We start from the raw sequence: 20,915 nt of genomic DNA on the forward strand, positions 1-20,915 counted from the left end.
AACGTTGTTGTTTTTAAATGTGCTCTATAAATAAAGTGGGTTGGATTAATTAATTAAGTAGCCCCTTTCGTGACTGACGCATCCAACAAGGTTTCACTCGGCTGTGTGATTTAATTCAAGGTGGATCGCTGTTGTCGTTTGAACAACTTCAGATTTCATGGGAACTACCAATCCCCCAAATCAAGAATGTTTAAGATGAATGAAGTAAGATTTTGATTATTTGAAATATGGCCTGTGTAGACTAAACTATGCACAGAATTATGTCAGTCTACAAGGTCCGAATTCTACATGGTCCGGCAATGTAGACCTTGTAGACTCCACTACAGACCAATTATCAGTGAATGTTCATGCATTTTTAAGAAGGGCAACTTCCACAAAAAAACAAAGAACTCACCAAAACATCTCAGTAGCACCTTATCTAAATGTTATATTTCATATATGGAGATTCATATTTATTTATGTATTGCATGCATTTCTACATTTTATTTCCTATTTTGTTTATTCATCCCAGTATCTTTCTTTCTTATGTGTGGAATTCTACAAGGTGCGCGCACACACACACACACACACACCTACACACACACACACACACACTTACATTTAGTCATTTAGCTGACGCTTTTATCCAAAGCGACTTACAAGTTCTGTACGACAAGACAGCAAGAAGGGTACAACTCTATCAGCTGAGTAACAATGTTCATCAAAGTGTTGCGTGTTACAGTGTAGGTTAGTTTATTAGGACAAGTGCATGACAGTAAGGTTAGTCACGGTTAGATATTTTTTTTTTTTTTTTATCATTTCAGATAATGGTTGAAGAAGTGAGTCTTTAGTCGACGGCGAAAGATTGGACGGGATTCGGCTGTCCTAACTGGGATGGGTAGCACACACACACACACACACACACACACACACACACACACACACACACACACACACACACACACACACACACACACACACACACACACACACACACACACACACACACACACACACACACACACACACACACACACAAATCGAAGTAAAAAAAAAAAATTGAAAAAAAAAAATTTGAAAAAAGAAATTAATTTTTTTTTTTTTTTTTTTTTTTAAACTTCGATTTTTTTTTTAATGTTCGAAGCTTGTGCCATCGAATCGAACGTTCGAAGCTTCGAAGCATTTAAGACAGCCCTAATACAGACAGGGCAGGGTGCATGTGTTTAAAGAGTGATATACAGACAGGGTGCATGTGTTTAAAGAGTGATATACAGACAGGGCAGGGTGCATGTGTTTAAAGAGTGATATACAGACAGGGTGCATGTGTTTAAAGAGTGATATACAGACAGGGCAGGGTGCATGTGTTTAAAGAGTGATATACAGACAGGGCAGGGTGCATGTGTTTAAAGAGTGATATACAGACAGGGTGCATGTGTTTAAAGAGTGATATTTCTTTGAGCATCTGTCTCTCTTGTTTGTATTTGCTACACTCCACTAACACATGCTCCACTGTTTCCTGCCTACTACAATACTCACACATTACATTATATTCTTCTTCTTCTTCTTATTTGAATTTCCGGCAGAGTAGACGCATCGAGGCGTATTACTGCCCTCCGCAATTCTTTTTATGGGCTCTTCTTCTTCTCCTTCTTCTCCTTCTTCACCTTCTTTTTCTTCTTCTACTGGACCCCGTCATCAACTACATTGTCCATTGGAGTGCCTCTACTGCTGCTACTTCCTGTCTGAGCCCCCCTCCGCGGGACCCTCCTTGCCCCCTGCTATCTTATCCTGGGCCGCTTTGTCCCTCGCAGCCCTGTCCCTCGCAGCCCCCTCAGCCAACTCTTCACACACCTCCCTCCAGTCCAGACCTTCCAATCCCAGATGTTGAACCGCTATCCTAACAATCATCTTCACCATCTCTGTTCTACCCGTAACCTCTGCCATACCAGTAACTACCCCTGCCACGAAGGCCACAATACCTAATTTCTCCTCCCTTCCCCTGTCTCTTTCCACCTGCTCTACCCTCACTGCCAAATGCCCTCCTTCAACCCCCTGCACCCTTTCTTGGCTCCCCTGTCCTGCCCTGCTAACCGCCCCAGCATACGTCAACTTACCCTCCCTTCTCTCTCTCCGATCCGCGACCTGCTTCATCATCACCTCGCACCCCCGAAACGCTACACTGTGCTCCCCACCACAACTACAGCACCTCGGCTTCACTCCCTCTCCACATTTCCCATATTCATGTTCCCCGCCACACCTAGCGCACCTCATCCCCTTCATACACGTGGTAGCTATATGGCCAAACCCCTGGCACCTATAGCACCTAAGAGGATTATGAACAAATTCCCTAACCCTATACATCCTACGCCCTACTAATACCTCGCTAGGAACAACCCCACCCTCAAACGTAATCACTACCGTCCCCGTCACTGCCCTCTCCGCTCCCCTCTTCATCCTTGCTGCACTCTTAACTATGCCATTACGCCTGTCCTCCTTTAGCTCTTCCATCAGACATATTATTTATGTTATTCAAATGAAGTCAAACATGTTCCGTTGTGATGTCACACAGTATGATGTCATAATCAAACATTCTAGAACATTTGTGTATCTATTCAACATGTTCCATTGTGATGTCACAGTATGATTGATGTCACAGTATGATGTCATAATCAAACATTCTAGAACATTTGTGTATCAACATGTGCCATTGTGATGTCACAGTATGATTGATGTCACAGTATGATGTCATAATCAAACATTCTAGAACATTTGTGTGTATCTATTCAACAATTCTCTCAGAAAATGTCAGATCGCTGTAGACAAGTGATGATATCAGTTGTTGTGTACGGCTACTTGTCTGTAAGCTTGAATATATACTGTAGATACAATTAAAAAATCACCACATTGAAAAGGAAACAAGCGCCAAGTGTAGCAGGTAAGGTCATGGCTGTCAATAGGGCTGTACCGAATGTCATTTTTTAACATTCGAAGCAAAAGATCTGTTTTGTCAACATAAATAATCCAATAAGGGCACGGTTGGTATGAAAGTGATTGTGATGTCTTATAGTATAATATTAGTGTAGCCTAATCTTTAACTGCAACTGTGAAGAAACCCCCCATTGGTTTAAACCGATTGAATAAACAAAAAAAATTAAAAATTTTAATTATTAAAAATTAAAAATGTTAATGTTGATTTAGAATTCGAATGTCAACATTATGATCGAAGCTTCGAAGCATTCGGTACAGCCCTACATCCAACAGACAGATCTCACAGGCAGGCTGCTTTGTATATCCGAATATGTTCTTACTGGCGGCTACGTGGCGTAGTGGGCAAGGCGCTCGCCACGAATGCGGAGACGCTGGGCTCGCCTGTTCGAGCCCAGCGCTCCACATTGCTTTCAGTTTAGCTGGTCGTTCATACTAATACACATTGGCCGTATTAGGGGGTGGGAAACTGATGGGTGGGGATCGGGCGTTGTGGACAGCGACTCCTACAGGTCGGTTGGTGCGCCTGCGCAGTAGAATCAGGAAGTGTCGGGGGCAGCGTGAGCCTCCCACGCGTTACTCCTCATCACTGAGAGATCGAGCTGCGCAGGTGAAAAGATGCGACTGCTGTTACCTCAAGTACCGGAGGGGACTTGTGCTATGTATGACTTAGTCCACATTGCAGCCGGCTTGTGGGAGGCAAGAAACAGCGTTCGTGACAGAGGAGGGTTGAATTGGATGATACGAAACTGGGATGGGAGAAAAATGTAGAAAATGAGAGAAAAAAAAGTGGATACAAAAAAAAACGAATTTGTTCTTACTTGCTTGCCTGTGTAACGGAGGTACCGCGAGTATATCCACAGTCACGATGGACTTCAAGTGTTGTGAAGTGACTGTGGACTCATTCTCTCTCATTCTCCCTCCCTCATTGTCTTTCATTGTCTCATGTTCTCTCTCTCATTGAAAGACAATCTCTCATTCTCGCTCTCTCACTCTCTTTCATCAGAAAATCGAATGAAACTTTACAGGTCATTCTTTGCTCCCTCTAAATGATTTTCTGGAGTATATGATTTCTGCCCAAAGTTTATTCTGAATCCTGGCTGGATGATGCTTTGAAGTGTGGGTGGGTGGGTGTGTGGGTGGGGGGTGTGTGTGTGGGGGTGTGTGCGCACATGCAAATGATCCTGCATGTGTCACCTAATTACAGCCGGTGACATTCAGACCTCTCCAAGGTGATGGGGGGGGGGGGGGGGGGTTACCAGGGGCAACCAGGCGTACAAATGTGGTGCATGTGCTCCTGGTTCAGGTCTCTGTTCCCCGAGGCAGCAGCCTCTGTCTTCATCACAGCGCAGCCTGGAGCTTCTGCTTTTTAAATAGAAACCTGAGTCATGCTTTTGGCCTATTTGCAGATTCTATTAAATCTGTGCTTTAAAGGAGGCTGTGTGACGGAGAGCCCCCCCCCCCCCCCCCCCCCCCCCCCCCCCGCCTGCATGGAGGACAGATTTAATAGAGATGGTGTTAATGTCTGCATCTCCTCTCCTCATCTCATCTGGCCAGAACACAATGATCTCCTCTGTGTCACGTCCTGGTCACTGCGCTGCCCAGTACTGTCGGTCTGAAGGGTTTAGACTAACCACATACTGCCCTACTGTCGATCTGAAGGGTGTAGAATAACCACATTTGTTTATTTGTTTATTTTATGGATCCCCATTAGTCTACACCCGTAGGTGAAAGACTATTCTTCCTGGGGTCCGAACACATAACTTACAACATTACAGTACATTACTCGTGTTCTCCGGACATGGAACATCTTTCTATCCTGTGTCGGCCGTTCCACCTCCCGAGGGAGTTCTCCGCGGTCGTCATGACCGCCGTATATATCCCCCCACACGCGAATACGGGCAAAGCGCTGGGAGAACTACACGACTATCTCAACAGACACCAGATCAAACATCCAGATGCAGCGATGGTAGTGGCCGGCGACTTCAACCAGGCCAACCTGAAGAAAGTGATGCCGTCCTTTTTTTAGCACATCGCTTGCTCCACCAGAGGGAAAAACACACTCGACCACTGTTATTCCCCGTTCAGAACCGGCTACAAGGCAGTAGCCGCTCCGCCATTAACGGGGTCCACAAGCTCGAGCGACCACGACTCCATCTTGCTATTTCCGGCATATCAGCAGAGATCACGTGACGCCGTCGTGTCACGTGAGACAAAGAAGTGGACCGACGAATCAGAGGCCACGCTCCAGGACGTGTTTACAGACACGGATTGGGATATGTTCAAAGGAAGCGCCAGTGACGTCAGTGAGCTAGCAGACACAGTGGTGAGCTACATCACAACATAGCCGATGGTATTGTCCCCAGAAAAACGGTGCGGATTTTCCCAAACCAGAAACCGTGGGTGGATAGCACTATTAGAGCAGCTCTGAACTCTCGTACCACCGCCTACAACCTGGGTAGAGAGTCAGGAAACATGGAGGAGTATAAGGCTTCAGTCTATACTCTACGCAAGGCTGTCAAACTTGCTAAGAGGACATATGCTGACAAACTGGAGACACAAATGGCACAAAACGACACAAGAGGATTATGGCAGGGACTGAAGACAATAACTGACTATAAAGTCAGCGCCCCCTCAATGGGGAGCGACGACGCCTCCCTCGCGGACAAGCTCAACATCTTCTATGCTCGGTTTGGTGCAGACAGTGGCGCTGCCGGCTCTCCGGCTAGTGACGTCACTGGCGCGCCGGCTGTTGTGGAGGGGGGGGGGGCAACCGCGGGGGGCGGGGACGCTCTCTCGTTGTCGGAACACAGTGGGAGAAGAGCATTTATGCAGGTGAACACCAGGAAGGCTGCTGGCCCAGATGGCATAACAGGACGCATACTCAAGTCCTGTGCCAACCAGCTGGCCCCAGTGTTCACCGCCATATTTAATCAATCCCTGGCGGAGTCAGTGGTCCCTGCCTGCTTCAAGATGTCTACCATCATCCCTGTACCGAAGAAACCCTCCCCAACATGTCCAAATGACTACAGACCGGTGGCACTCACCTCTGTGGTCATGAAATGTTTCGAGAGGCTGGTCAAGGACCACATTTGTGCCTCCCTCCCCAGTGATATGGACCCTATGCAATTTGCATACAGGACAAACAGGTCCACCGACGACGCGGTCTCCCAGGTACTGCACAGCACCCTCTCGCACCTTGACCGTCAGAAGGGGGGCTATGTGAGACTGTTGTTCATTGACTACAGCTCAGCGTTCAACACCATAGTCCCCACCAGACTGGTGGACAAGCTGATCGAGCTAGGTCTGAGCTCCGCCCTGAGCGCCTGGGTACTGGACTTTCTGAGCGAAAGACCCCAGGCAGTCAGGGTGGGGGGTCAGACCTCCAACACCATCACCCTGAGCATCGGGTCCCCCCAGGGCTGTGTTCTGAGCCCCCTGCTGTACTCACTCTACACACACTACTGTGTGGCCAAGTTCAGCTCCAACTCCATAGTGAAGTTCGCAGATGACACGGTGGTGGTGGGGCTGATCTCGGACAACGACGAGAAGGCCTACCGGGAGGAGGTTGAGGTACTGGAACGCTGGTGCCAGGACAACAGCCTGCTCCTGAACATTGGTAAAACCAAGGAGCTGATCGTGGATTATAGGAGAGGACAGCAGGAGACGCACACACCACTGATGATTAACGGGGCTACCGTGGACAGGGTGAGCAGCTTTAAGTACCTGGGGTCCACATCTCAGAGGACCTGACATGGTCAACACACATAGACACAGTAGTAAAGAAGGCGAAACAGCGCCTCTACCACCTGAGACAGTTAAGGAAGTTCAGAGTATCGGGAAAGATACTCCAGTCCTTCTACTCAGGAGCTGTAGAGAGCATCCTGACCGGAAACATCACTGCCTGGTATGGAAACAGCACGGCACAGGACAAGAAGGCCCTACAGAGAGTGGTGCGCTCAGCCGAGCGTACCACGGGTATTGCACTACCCCCCCTGCAGGTTCTATACAACAAGAGGTGCAAATCCAGAGCCTGCAGGATAATGAAAGACCCTCACCACCCCAATAACAGCCTGTTTCAGCTGCTGAGGTCAGGCAGACGCCTGCGAACCCCAGCTACTAGGACAGAGCGGCTTAGGCTCAGCTTCTTCCCCCAGGCCATCAGAGCCATGAACAATGAACATTGAGTGCTCAGAACATTGAACTGTCCACACACAAGCACACATGAACACACACGACACGCACACTGTGCACGCTCACACACGAGCAGCCACTTAACACTTTAACATGAGCGGGCACACACATGTCGCACACACGCACACTTATGGCCAAAGGAAAGGACACTTTAAATTAGAATAACAGGAACAGTGTATTGCACTACCAAAGCTAACTAGCATGTCCCATATGCTCTGTAAATAACTATGTACAGATACCGAGATGTCACTCCATGTTACCTGTTACCTGTTACTGCACAATGTTGTTTTCTTCTTTTGATTCTATTATATGTACCACTGTATTGCACATCGTTGCGGGCAAGACCACCCGCATTCATTGTATACCTGTATGCCGTGACAATTAAAACTCTTGACTTGACTTGACTTGACTTTACATTACAGTAATAAAAAAACAATAAAAACATAAACACTTAAGCCTAAGTACATTCTCAATATCTTTAAAGGGGAACTATTTTGCTATTTCTTTCACTATTTCGGCAATTTTACACTATTCCTGTGAGTCTATGAAACACATCTGTAAGGTTTCTTTCAATAAAATTTGTTTTGTATTTTTAATCAAGTACTTTGGTGCACCACTTTCTGCCCTTCCAGATTCCACGCTGTTTTTGGCTGGGCTCTGCCCATACTCACAATGCGCTATGAGTGACAGTCACCCACCTGCACTGGGGGGGGGGGGGAGAGGAGAGGAGAGGAGAGGAGAGGAGAGGAGAGGAGAGGAGGAGAGGAGAGGAGGAGAGGAGAGAGAGAGAGAGAGAGAGAGAGATGGATGGAGAGGGACTCATTAATTTCGCCGCCGGCGGCGCCGGGGGCATAATCCCACGGGACAATGCATTGGTAACTTGTTTCATGACAATATATACCCCGTGAATATTATTGCACGGATCGGAATACGGGCGTGCGCGTGGGAGCGTGCGCTATGATATTTTGCAACAGGTCTTGACGGTTATGCAGCGAGTGCTGATACGAGAGAGAGTGCGAGAGAGAGAGAGAGAGAGAGCCCCCCGTTTTATCTAGTTCTCTGTGATTCAGTGTGTGTGTGTGTGTGTGTGTGTGTGTGTGCGTGTGTGTGTGAACGGCTGAAGGTCTCTGCTGTCGAAAACCGCTTCCACATTATTTCCACTCGCTGCTCATATAAACGTATCACAGTTGATTGTGGGCGGGCGGTGGCAGATCAGCGCATTATTACGTAGGATAGCGAGTCAATTCTGAATGGCTTGGTTCAGTGGGGAGGATCTTGTCTCATCTGAACTGGAGGAATGGGACTGAATGAGAATTTCACATCTAGTCAGTGTTGGTTGGTACAACCCCACATTGCTAGAAAACAATGCAACCACTGGAAAAGGCCATTTATAAGATAGTTCCCCTTTAAAATCTCACAAATGAAACACACACAGGCTCCAGCCACAAATACAATACTAACTAAACTAACTAACCTAAGAATACTAACTAAATAAATCAGTAACTCGACTATTTCATTATTCATAACAGCATTTTTCAACTTTTTCTTAAAAGTAAATTTGTTTCTGATCATCATTATCTTCACAGGTATACAATTCCAGTTTGCAGCAGCTCTATACATTACGGTTCTCTTAATTAAGTGCATTTGTTCTTGGTAGAGGTCGAGTAAAATGAAGACCCACAGCGTGTCTGGCTGGGTGACATAGCCATGTCTAGTATTGGTGGGTTGTAGTTCTGACCACAAGGACTTAGGTTTACCAATTTTATAAATATTAAACAAAAATGTTACAAGGCTGCATGCCAGCTTCTGATCCACTCTAAGCCAAGACATGCTGCCCTACTGTCGGTCTGAAGGGTGTAGACTAACCACATGCTGCCCTATTGTCGGTCTGAAGCGTGTAGACTAACCACATGCTGCCCTACTGTCGGTCTGAAGGGTGTAGACTAACCACATGCTGCCCTATTGTCGGTCTGAAGGGTGTAGACTAACCACATTCTGCCCTACTGTCGGTCTGAAGGGTGTAGACTAACCACATGCTGCCCTACTGTCGGTCTGAAGGGTGTAGACTAACCACATGCTGCCCTACTGTCGGTCTGAAGGGTGTAGAAGACTAACCACATGCTGCCCTACTGTCGGTCTGAAGGGTGTAGACTAACCACATGCTGCCCTACTGTCAGTCTGAAGGTGTAGACTAACCACATGCTGCCCTATTGTCGATCTGAAGGGTGTACTGTAGACTAACCACATGCTGCCCCTACTGTCGGTCTGAAGGGTGTAGACCAGTGGTGCCCAACCAGTCGATCGTGATCGACAGGTAGATCGCGGGCTGATTTAAAGTAGATATTGATTAATAAAATTAGATTATAAAAAAAAAAAAAAAAGCAATGCTGTTTGTTATTTAAGATGAGGTCGGACTCGGCACTGACAGATTTGTGTTCATTATGCTGCTTTTATAAAGCCTCAAATGACGGCTTACAATATACAATTTTGGCTGGTAGCTCTCGGCTAGGTGGTAAATTAAAAAGTAGATCTTGGTTCAAAAAAGGTTGGGCACCCCTGGTGTAGACTAACCACATGCTGCCCTATTGTCGATCTGAAGGGTGTAGACTAACCACATGCTGCCCTATTGTCGATCTGAAGGGTGTAGACTAACCACATGCTGCCCTATTGTCAATCTGAAGGATGTAGACTAACCACATGCTGCCCTATTGTCAATCTGAAGGATGTATACTAACCACATGCTGCCCTATTGCCCTAGACTGACACATATCCACCACAGAGACCTATAGCGTAGGAGTGATTTGACTACATCAGGTGTCATTTCAATTCAAAACTGGCCCCTGTAAATGTCCAAACCCAACCCCCTCCAATGTACACCCCCCCCCCCCCCCCCCCCAACCCGCCCACCCAACCCCCCCCCCAACCACCTCCAATGTACAGTTACCCCCACCTACCCAACCCCCCACCCCACCTACCCAACCTCCTCCAATGTACAGTTTCTTCCCCCTCAAATGTATATACTCTCTTTTTAGACTCTTTTTGTATCATAAACAGTACTGTATATTTGTAGATCTGGTATGCAGGGGTGCAGTGGTCATGCCACGCGGTACCACGCCGTCCCAGCACTTTTCTGAGTAGAAGTACGCGCACGGATGTGCATGCGCGCGCGCACAAAAATGCGTTCACAACTTTCACTCGACTCGTCGTCCGTGCGCCAAGTACCGCCGGTACTCAGCTATCACCTAGTTTTTGCATAACAATAGCATAACAATAACATAACAAAGAACGAGAAGTGCAAAACAAAATTACAAGCCATGTACCAATTGGTGGGGGTTTGCTTGAGCTGTGGAACCTCTCAGTGTGACATTAAATGTGACATTTAATGGTCCCGACTGGAAGGATGAGACATTTCTTAAATTGTGCTTCAGAAGGAAACTGTCAGTGACTGTCCTTCTGTAAACTGTAAGTTACATTGTTAATTTAGGTTGTATTTACTTTTCTAGTTTAACTTAATTCAATTAAAGAAATTGTAATTACAATCTACAATTACATTTAAAACATTGTTTGTTTTTCAACCATATCTGTTGACAATATAATTTCTTTATATATTGAAGGCTACATCCTGCTACCTTTTTCAGCTTCTCTATTTCAAGGCAATATTTACAGAAACTAAACTAAAACTAGTAATTTCCTATACAAACATGTTTCCTACTATTTATGCATAATAATCATCTGTTCTGTGCGCACGCGAGGGAACATGTATGCGCATGCGCGCACGGGAGCGTGTGTGCACGTGGCGTCATTTAAACAGAGTATACAGGCACTTCTGATATTACGACTGCACCCCTGCTGGTATGTCATAAATGTCTAGATGCAACAACAGTACTGTCTATCTGTATGTCATGTATGTTATATGTTATGATGAATTGAAAATGGGGGACCCTGATGTAAACAAGATGAAAGTCTTTCTCTGGTCTGCATCCCCTTAACAATTGTGTGTATTGAGCTGTACTGTATTGTACCCATTCTGCAATCTGTTAATAAAGTTTTCAATCAATCAATTCTCCTCTGTTTTTAACATCAAGGTTGAACGACTCCGTGCTGCTGGGCAATCACATGGAGAATGACGGGTATTCGGACAAATCGGAGCGCGAGGCCCACGACGACTGGGACACGATGATGACCAATGACAACAGCGGGAGGCTGACGGAGGAGAGCGACATGGACCAATCGGACGAGCAGCTGTCCTCGGGGCTGCAGGCCACAGCCTATGTGGAGCAGGGCCAGGAGGACATGCCTGAGGTTAGACCCGCCTTCCTGTCTGTCTGTCTTCCATGTAGGGCTGTACCCAATGTCATGTTTTAACATTCAACGCTTGAATGAATGAATGAATGAATGAATGAATGAATGAAAAAGTTTATTTTTGAACATGTTTAAGTTTAAGTTTATTTGGATCCCCATTAGCCACAGCAGTGCTGGGGCTATTCTTCCTGGGGTCCATAACACATAAAATACAGTTACAGACGTATACACTCACAACATTTACATGTCATACAGACAATTAAAACAACAATAAAAACCCTTATACACTCATACAATTTACATGACATACAGACCATTAAAACAACAATAAAAACCCTTATACACTCACAACATTTACATGTCATACAGACAATTAAAACAACAATAAAAACCCTAATCAAATTCATAATACAAGATAAAAATATCAGACACATACATTTTCATTTACGTACACACTATCTATTAGGGAATGTCAATTTCTTTGGTTGAAAATGTTGTTTTACCACGATTTTGAAACGGCATTTACTATTCTCCTGCTTAACATGTCTGGGAAGAGAGTTCCATTCCTGCATACCACGGAACATGACAGTTCGCTTCATTGCATTCGACCTCACTTTTGGAAGTGTAAAACCTCGTGCAGAAGCATGTCTGGTGGAATGGTTGTGTCTGTCAAGACTTATTGATAAATTGTTATATAAAATTGAGGGGATCTTTGTAACAAGAATATTCCTAGTGAATACAAGGAGTGAGCAGAGTAATTTATGTTTGACAAGTAACCAAGTTAAACAACTGTGCATCGCTGCAACATTAGTTCTGTACTCACAGCGAAGCGCTATACGTGCTGCTTTGTTTTGTACCATTTGTAATTTTTTCAGTTTATTCGTTGTTACATTCGACCATACTGCAGGACAATAGTCAAGATTTGACAAAACCAGAGCTTGAATTACCTGTTTGATAGAATTTAGTGGTAACAAATGAGCACATCTTTTAACAACAGAAATCCCTCTTCCCATTTTCACTACTATATTGTTTATATGGTGTGACCATGACAATTTACTGTCTAATGTTACCCCTAGGAGTTTAGTCTCCTGGACTTGATTAATTACCACATCACTTATCAAAAGTTTCAAGACTGGGTTCGTTCTTAGAGTATGGTTTGAACCGAAAATGATGCTACTTGTCTTTGATATGTTTAGAACTAGTTTGTTATTCTTTATCCATTCCATCACTGATTGCAACTCTGCCTTTAGAACCGTATTTAATTCATTGGCTGTTGAGGCTGATGTGTAAATCGTTGAATCATCCGCATACATAGAAATATAGGACTTATTTAGGACAAGAGGCATGTCATTTGTAAATATGGTGTAGAGCAAAGGCCCAAGGCAACTTCCTTGGGGTACTCCACACCTTACCGTTTTAACTTCTGAGTAACTCCCATTAAAAAAAACTATTTGTTTCCGGTTTGCTAAATAAGTTTGCATCCAAGATAGTGCAGATGAGGAGAAACCGTAACATTCAAGTTTTTTAAGTAAGAATTTGTGATCTATGATGTCGAATGCTGCAGTAAAATCAAGCAAGACAGCTCCAACCATTTTCTTTTTATCTATCTCTTTCAGCCAATCATCCGTCATTTGGGTTAAAGCAGTCGCTGTTGAATGTCCTTCACGATATGCATGTTGAAAATCAGTGGTCAATGTGTTAAAAGAAAAGTAGCTTTTAATCTGTTCACTTACTATTCTTTCCATCAGTTTACTCAAAACTGGCAGTAAACTTATGGGACGACTATTAGATCCTGAGAATGGCAATTTCAAAATTTTTGGCAGTGGTATTACTTTGGCAGTTTTCCACTGTTGCGGATACAAACATTCACTAAAGGATTGATTTATAATATGACAGATAGCAGGGGCAATTAAATCAGGGACCAATTTCAGAAGTTTCCCGTCAAGACCGTCAACACCTGGTGGTTTGTTTTTAGTGGTACTTAACATATATTCTACATTACTTATAGTCACACTATCAAAATTAAATTGACAATTTTTATCTTTCATTATTTTATTCTTTATTAATAAATAAGATTTTTCATTATCTATTGTTTGCATATTATTTCTTAAATTATCTACTTTTCCAATAAAATAATTGTTAATATGATTAGCAATCTCAACTGGTTTGGTGAGGAATTTTCCTTCCGTTTCTAGAAAGGATGGGGTAGGTTTCTTATTCCTGCCCATTATTTCATTTAGAGTATTCCATAATAATTTACTGTCATTTTTTATATAATTAAACCTATTTTCATAATACAATTTCTTCTTCTTCTTATTACATTTTGTAACAACATTTCTTAATTTACAATATACCTCCCAGTCTGATTTAACCTGATGTATTTGCTATTAATTTAGCTCGATTACGTTCTATCATATATTCTTTTAGTTCATCATCCAACCATGGTGTTCTGACGCTTCTGACTGTAAACTTTCTCAATGGTGCATGTTTGTCAACAAGTGGCATAAAAATGGTATCAAATTCCCATAGAGATTTTTCAGGATCTTTTTCCCTCAACACCTTTGACCAACATAGATTTTCAACATCCTTCACAAAGCTGTCCTGATTAAACATTTTATACGATCTTTTGTAAATTATTTTAGGTCCTAGTTTTGTGTATGTATATGTATTCTCCATATTCCTCCAAACAAATCACAATATCAAGCTCTGTCATACATAACAATCATAATGAAAAAGAAATTAAGCAAAAAGTCAAGAGCAATGTAGTTAGTTTGTTGACATGTTCAAAAAAGGAGTAGAGGGAAGCTAAGCTTATGGATCCCTACCCCCTTACATTAAAAAACGAAAATTTCTTCTATACAATTTTACTTGATTTAACATAATTTAGTATAAAACATTATATACTATACTTTGACTTATAGTACAAAAAGAAAAAACTCAAGTCACTTGACAGCAGTAAATACAATACATTTATATTTGGTTTTATTGTGTTTTAATCCTTGACGATTTTAGATTATATGTAGATTATATGCTGTACATGTGTGTACCGGTATTGTATGTAATTTTGATTGTCAAATAAATTCAATCAATCAATATATTATACTATTGAAGTATTCAAACGAAGCTTCCAATGTCTGTCGTCATATTTTATGACGCAATCCAATTTTTTTCCCTCTTTTTTAATATCCTCAAACTAAATCCTCAATTTGAATAAAGTGTTTAATCTGATTAAATTAGTATTTTTTAATTTTATTAAATCAACTTTCGTTATTAATGAATATAACTCATCAGTTTCGTCAACGTAAATAATCCAATAAGGGCACGGTTGGTACGAAAGTGATGGTGACGTCTCGATGGAGAGCCAAGCGGATGCAGACAGGCTACATCATTTATGATAAATGTTTTATTTAAATGTTTATGACGAGTCATATACTATAATAGTATAATACTATAATATTAGTGTAGCCTAATCTTTATCTGCAACTGTGAAGGAAAACCCCATTGGTTTAAACAGAATGAATAGACACATAAAATAAAAAAAGGTATATAAAAATGTTTAAATTCGCATGTTGATTTAGAATTAGAATGTCAACATTATTATCGAAGCTTTGAAGCATTCGGTACAGCCCTACTTCCATGTGTCCATTACAGACCAAGATACACTACTGCAGTGCTTTCCGTGCGTTTTCTTAAGCATCAAACCTCTGCCCCAGTAGCTGGTACCACTGTTAGCTCACTCCCCATATTCACCCAGCGCCCTCTCCTAGTCATCCTAGCCTAGCTGACCCCCCCACCCCCATTGCCCGCCCCTCTCCCTCTCCCTCTCTCTGTGTCCCGCGCCAGGCCGGGGAGGCGTCCCAGGTGGAGACGGTGTCGGAGGAGAACAAGAGTCTGATCTGGACCCTGCTGAAGCAGCTGCGGCCGGGCATGGACCTGTCCAAGGTGGTGCTGCCCACCTTCATCCTGGAGCCGCGCTCCTTCCTGGACAAGCTGTCGGACTACTACTTTCACGCAGACCTGCTGTCACAGTGAGTAATATAATAATTAATAATAATAATAATAAATTGGATTTGAAGAGAGAAGCGCCTTTCTCGGACTCAAGGACACTGTACAAAGAGAGAGAAGCTATATAAGAGAAAGGGTAGATAAAAATTAGGGAAAAAAATATATATATATATGTGTATAGTAACAAACAAAAAAAAGGAAGCAAGGTGCTGTCCAATTGGATAAGCGGTAACAAGAAAATTAACAAAAGCAAAAACAAAACAAACAACAAAAACAACGGGATCTGTGGCTTAAAAGAAAAGAGTCAGGGGGGGGGGCTACTTGGGAGCGGGGCCGTGTTGCGTGAAGGCAAGTGTGAACAGGTGTGTTTTTTAATATACCATGCTGACCTGCTGTCACAGTTAGTAATATACCACGCTGACCGCCTGTCACAGTTAGTAATATACCAGGTCTGCGTTAATACCACAGAGCTGTAATTATATATGATACATGTGTATATTTACTACACTGATGCAGACAGATGCCTAGTTTAGACGACAGACGAGGAGAACCGTCAATACAGTTACATTTACACACTGTATTCAACATACTACAGTACACACTTACCTTTCTCGGACCCCGCCTTCTTTCATTGATCCTAACTGAAAGCAACAGTTGTGATTGGAGGATCAAGAAAAGCGGGCGGGGTTTGTGAAAGGTAAGTGTGTGTAGTATCTAGAGGTGCGTCCATCTCGATATATAGAATCTGTGTTTACCTTCAAAGAAAAGACAAGTGACCCCTGTGTCTTTCCCTCCTCTTCCTCCTCTTCCTCAGAGCGTGTCTGGAGGACAGTGCCTACGATCGGATCAAGCAGGTGCTGCGCTGGTACCTGTCCGGCTTCTACAAGAAGCCCAAGGTGAGTCCCCCTCGTGGCCCTGCAGTAGTACTGCACCAGTCTACCTGTCGTGTAGTACATTTACACCCGTCTGCCTGTCATGTAGTACATTTACACCCGTCTGCCTGACATGTAGTACATTTACACCCGTCTACCTGTCATGTAGTACATTTACACCTGTCTACCTGTCATGTAGTACATTTACACCTGTCTACCTGTCATGTAGTACATTTACACCTGTCTACCTGTCGTGTAGTACATTTACACCCGTCTACCTGCCCCAGTCCATCAGAGACTCCCCTACACTCTCCACCTTCAAAGCTCGCCTCAAAACCCACCTGTTCTCCCTTGCCTTCAACCCCCCCCACCCCTAAACCCCCCCCTCCCCTCCAACCTGATCGATATGTCTCTAGTCTTTTTTTTGTGCCATCAGGCTGTCTCCCCCGTTCCCCCCATGGTCTCATGTTCCTTTGTTTTTGTTTCTTTGTTGTTTTGTTTTGTTTCTTTGCTTTCGCCTCTTTGTTTGTACCCCTGCTCCCGACTACTGTCAGCGACTTCGGGTTATTGAGAAGCGCTATATAAATTAAATGAATTATTATTTATTATTATGTAGTACATTTACACCCGTCTGCCTGACATGTAGTACATTTACACCCGTCTACCTGCCATGTAGTACATTTACACCCGTCTACCTGCCATGTAGTACATTTACACCCGTCTACCTGCCATGTAGTACATTTACACCTGTCTACCTGTCATGTAGTACATTTACACCTGTCTACCTGTCATGTAGTACATTTACACCCGTCTACCTGCCATGTAGTACATTTATACCTGTCTGCCTGACATGTAGTACATTTACACCTGTCTACCTGTCATGTAGTACATTTACACCTGTCTACCTGTCATGTAGTACATTTACACCTGTCTACCTGTCATGTAGTACATTTACACCTGTCTACCTGTCATGTAGTACATTTACACCCGTCTACCTGCCATGTAGTACATTTATACCGGTCTACCGGTCATGTAGTGTCATGATATTTCTTTCTCCCGCGATCGAAGCTATCTGTGTGGAATGGTGTTGTGCTTTTTACCGTTGGTGGGGGGGGGGGGGGGGGGGGGGGGGAATAATAACGATAATTTAGCGTTGATTTCAGGAAGATTCGATAATCAGGCGAAAATGGCAACGTGATAACTGGATTCCACTAAAACGCTATTTTCGCGTCTTTTTCCTGGGATTACTAAGAATCACCCAAACTATATTCATATTCAAAACGGTATAAAACAGAAATGTACGGATGAAAAAATAATCAGTTTTTTGCATGTTGACCAGAAGCAACTCACTGACAATCGGCGGTGTTATTAGATCCATAGCTATACGTCGACCGAAATCAATTGGTAACATGATTCACCGGTACTACTAGCTAGCTGGCTAACCAGCTAACGTTAACTAGCTCCCGTCAAAACGAACGGATTGGTATGGCCATTGAGTTATTTATATTTGACATTACGCTGCTGTCGGGACAAAACCTCATAACTCAATTTTTTTTATTTTCTTTTTATTATATAAATCAACTCCGTAGATCAGGGGTCAGCAACCTTTTTGACATGGAGTGCCTGTTTGAAATATAGTTGTAACTAGTGTGCCTCAACAATATTCCATGCATCGTAAATATTTTTTCTCATAATCAGGTATTTTTAATGATAATTTTTACATTATTACATCATTATCGTTATTATTAACAATATTATTATGATGGTTGTATCAACCCTAAATCTGAGTTGGGGGGGGGGGGGGAATGCAATGCAGACAAACAGCTGCATACAGTGCAACCATTTCACTCACATTTGCCCATTCATTTTTGGACACATCACACACCATCGGTGTGTGTACTGTACGTGGGCTGTCATAGCTCCACCTACAGGCCTAATGGAGAACACCAGGAGAACACCAGGATGTGAATGGAGGGTGAATGTGAGGTATATCGTGTAAATAAGTTTTGATTGATCGCAAGACTACACTGTAAAAAATATATAATAATAAGTTACCAGAACTTAAAAATATTGAGTTCAGTTACTGTGCATTAAGGTTTTCAGTTTTCAATCCATAATAATCCAGAAAAATAAGTACACAACCACATTATTTCAACCTAATAAAACTATGTTTATTGTCATTGTTTTAAGAACACAAGTTGACTTGGTAATACTCACATTTTGAGTAAAGAATATGGCTTTTAACATGTGCAATGTTCAATGAAATAGAAAAATAAATAATAAAATTAGTTGATTAATCCCACTGGTCACAATGGTGACCGTAATAATGTTTTTGTTATAAGGCTCTGCAAATGTTACTGAATGATGTAGCAATGTATTTCCAGCTAAATTGAAATAATAAACAAATAAAGGGTCTCAATTAAATATGTGGTAGTAAAAAGAACCTGTGGGAGGATTTCAACAAGATAAATGCGACAACAGTGCAAAATATTTCACTATAATATTTCAAAGCAAAAAAAAAAAAAAAAAAATTATACTGCTGCCCCCTGTGCCTATGCAAATGCTCCTGCGTGCCTATGCAGGCACGCGTGCCTAAGGTTGCCTACCCCTGCCGTAGATCATCCTCCATATGTGTGTGTGGGTTTTACAAAGTTTAAACAATTGGAAAGCATTAAACCGATCATCTGTCTAAACCTCCTAACTCTATTCACCCTCAAATCTGTGTTCGTTTTTTTCATCTGCTGAAAAGTTGGGTTTTTGGAGTTATGCGGTTTTGTCCCGACAGCAGCAAAATGCTATTTATGGGTGGATCAGTCACTAGATCAGTCACATTAAACTTTCGTTGTCTATAGCTTGCTAGATATGTAGCTAACGTTAGCTAGGCTAATGAAGCTGTAGCTAACGTTACTGTCTACGCAAACCACTCGTCGAAGGGCTAACCTTAGCTCACGTTAATTACCCCCCGTAAGTAACGTCAAGCTCACGTTTGATTGGTTAGAATGATCACTGTCAACTCACAAGGCACATACTGAGTGACAAACTAGCGAATGTACAGATAAAGGGGGGGGGGAGGAGGTCACCACAACAATTATTTGCACGAATGCTCCCAATTATATTTTGAGGTCGCACAGATACAATTTCGGTCGCATATGCGACTAATTCGGTCGCAATTTCGAGCCCTGCATACATTCATTTTAGATGACGCCTTTATCACATTTACATACATTCATTTAGCTGACGACTGCAGCACTGCAGGAATCTGTTCCCGTTTCATTTCTGAGCTAAGCTGACGATGCAGAGTTCCTGTTTTTGGATTCATTTTCACCCCTAATTGCTCCCGACGAGCAGGTTGGCACCTTGCATGGTCGCCTCCGCCGTCTGTTTGTGAATGAGTGAGTGAATGGGTAAATGGGAGTAACAAATTGTAAAGCGCTTTGGATAAAAGCGCTATATAAAAAAAGCAGCCATTTACATGTTCCTGGTCGTAGTGACTTACTCGGCTGTTTTTCTCCATGTTGCTCTGATGGCAGCTGTGGCTCGGAGGAGCTGTGATGTTGCAACAGTCAGAGAATGTTGTTTCAGATTCGACGGCTCAACTGGTTCAACTGGTTTTTCCCACACGGGGAGTGGGGTTTCTGCTGTCGTGTTTTTGTCTGTGTGCAACTCTGCACATACATCTGATTACCACTATTACTCACTAGTACTAATTTATATATTATATACTAGGGGTGGGAATCACCAGAGGCCTCACGATATTATCACAATACTTAAGGCATGATACGATAGTATTGCGATAAAAAATATATTGCGATATGCAGAGTATTGCGATATTAATATTGCGATATATTGCGATTTATTACCTTTTTTCAACTGCATCTGTTCATCTCACTTCAATCATTTGTATTGCAGCAAATGGGATTTTCTCAAGCAGACAGATGTAAACACAGTAATCTGTGTTGCATGTACCTGACAAACTGAACTGTTTGTATTACAGTCATATTCCAACTTAACTGAATGCACACGTGTGCTTGTGTGTGTGTGTGGACTACTGTACTATTAGAGGTATTGAAATGAACAATGCAACTTCCTTATACAAAAAAAAATGTGCATAATAAAATATCGATACTTGGCGTCCTTGTATCGATACAGTATCGTCACGCAAAGTATCGCGATACTATACTGTATCGATGTTTTCCCCCACCACTATTATATACCCAGTTTAATCACCTGTACATTGTATATTACTGTTGCACTTTACTGTTACATTTGCACTCTGGTTGGATGATGCCAAAACGTATTTTTGGTCGTACTGTACTTGTGCTGTATGATGACATTGACAAATACTTTTGAATTTAATCTAAGCCAAAGTTGCAGGTATAAATAATATAGTACAAGATGTGGAGATCTTAACGATGTGGGTTGACCGTGATGTCTTTGTCTTCTGCAGGGTCTGAAGAAGCCTTATAACCCGATCCTGGGCGAGACCTTCCGCTGCTGCTGGCTGCACCCCGAGAGCGACAGCTGCACCTTCTACATCTCTGAGCAGGTAGATCCTATATAGATATATATAGATATAGA

At 42.9% G+C, this 20,915-nt stretch overlaps 1 protein-coding gene across 1 annotated transcript in view; it reads left to right on the forward strand.

The window, feature by feature from the left end:
• Window positions 1–20,915, forward strand: part of osbpl5 (oxysterol binding protein-like 5) — a 182,823-nt gene that overhangs the window by 130,247 nt on the left and 31,661 nt on the right. The window contains exons 10-13 of the mRNA XM_084335562.1: window positions 11,244–11,460; window positions 15,304–15,488; window positions 16,280–16,361; window positions 20,785–20,883. Of these exons, the coding sequence (XP_084191688.1) occupies window positions 11,244–11,460; window positions 15,304–15,488; window positions 16,280–16,361; window positions 20,785–20,883 (583 nt within the window). The remainder of the gene's footprint in view (window positions 1–11,243; window positions 11,461–15,303; window positions 15,489–16,279; window positions 16,362–20,784; window positions 20,884–20,915) is intronic.

The sequence above is a fragment of the Notolepis coatsorum genome (genome assembly GCF_963971535.1).
Source record: "Notolepis coatsorum genome assembly, chromosome: 18".
NCBI classification, from domain to species: domain Eukaryota; kingdom Metazoa; phylum Chordata; class Actinopteri; order Aulopiformes; family Paralepididae; genus Notolepis; species Notolepis coatsorum.